The sequence below is a fragment of the Gekko japonicus genome, unplaced genomic scaffold, assembly GCF_001447785.1.
Source record: "Gekko japonicus isolate JY-2015 unplaced genomic scaffold, Gekko_japonicus_V1.1 scaffold22, whole genome shotgun sequence".
Taxonomy (NCBI): Eukaryota; Metazoa; Chordata; class Lepidosauria; order Squamata; family Gekkonidae; genus Gekko; species Gekko japonicus.
In genome coordinates, this window is record NW_015175971.1 from 2,898,742 (window position 1) to 2,899,891 (window position 1,150).

Below are 1,150 nucleotides of genomic sequence, written 5' to 3' on the forward strand. Positions count from 1 at the left end.
AGGAAACCAATGAACTTCAGCCTGCAGTGAGACCTCTTGCTCTGTTTCCCCCCCTTCCTCTACGTCCTGGCAGCGTTCCTGTGAAGTACAAACACACACAGAGCAGCTATTGTTCGCAGCCCTTCACGAGCCCCTCTGATCCTAATATGGAATTCAGCAGGAAACCCATGATTTCCTGACATACACCAAGCCGAAGAAAATAAAAGGGGTTGCATGAAAAAAAAGAAAGAAAGAAAGCGAGAGACAGAGTCCCTTAAAATCCCTCCAGCTTCCCTTCTCTGTCTGGAAACAGAACGGAAAACGGAGTGGATTTAACATGAAATCTGTAAGTTGTTTTGTTTTTGTTTTGGGTTTTTTTTGAGCCAAACTGGAGCTGAGAAACAGGCACGCAACTCTCCGGCCGGCGGCTATTTTTAAGCTGTGCGAAATACCAACGTCTCCGAGTCCAAGATGAAGATTTCCTGACTCAAGCGAACGGATTCGCGTGTGGATTTTTCGGTCGCTTCACCCACATGGTTCAGGACAAGGAGGCTCAGACAGCCTGGGGAAGAAAGTTATGATTTCGTGAAACCCCACCGCCGAACCGAAAAGACAGAACGTTTACTCGGGACGGGCCCTGTGGGAACCGCGCTCCCTCTTTGTGTTCCCGTCCCGTGAGGTTTTCATGGGCACCAAGAAGTGCGGCTCAAAAAGAAAAGCCGAAGGAACCAGGATGAGCTGCAGCGGAGAAGAAGACAGCGACTCCAGCGGTACCAAGAAGATGCTGAAATGTGTCGTGGTCGGTGACGGTGCCGTTGGCAAGACTTGTTTGCTCATGAGTTATGCCAACGATGCCTTCCCGGAAGAGTACGTGCCCACCGTGTTCGACCACTATGCAGGTAAGACAGCCGTGTGCTTCCCAAGTAGATTATTAATTATGCATGCCACACTAATGCTCCCCCACCCTTCCAACCCCGTGGAATCCATGCCTCTCAGCTGTTCTGCATATTACACGGTACAGGGTAGGAGATGCAGATTCTAGATTGTTCCACATCACGTTGCAGGAGGACATTGTTTGTTGAATCTTCCCCCAGGCCCCAAAAAATTAAAATACCCTCCCTGCATGCAGAAAGGTAGCTGATGAGGGAGAAAGCTGTGCTGAACTCTTTCC

The 1,150-nt window shown here is 49.7% G+C and overlaps 1 protein-coding gene across 1 annotated transcript in view; it reads left to right on the forward strand.

Annotated features, from left to right (window-relative positions):
- Positions 1-201: 201 nt before the first annotated feature.
- RHOJ (ras homolog family member J) overlaps positions 202-1,150 on the forward strand; it is a 102,298-nt gene continuing 101,349 nt past the window's right edge. Inside the window, exon 1 of the mRNA XM_015426061.1 lies at positions 202-878. Within this exon, the coding sequence (XP_015281547.1) occupies positions 665-878 (214 nt within the window). The 5' untranslated portion in view covers positions 202-664. The remainder of the gene's footprint in view (positions 879-1,150) is intronic.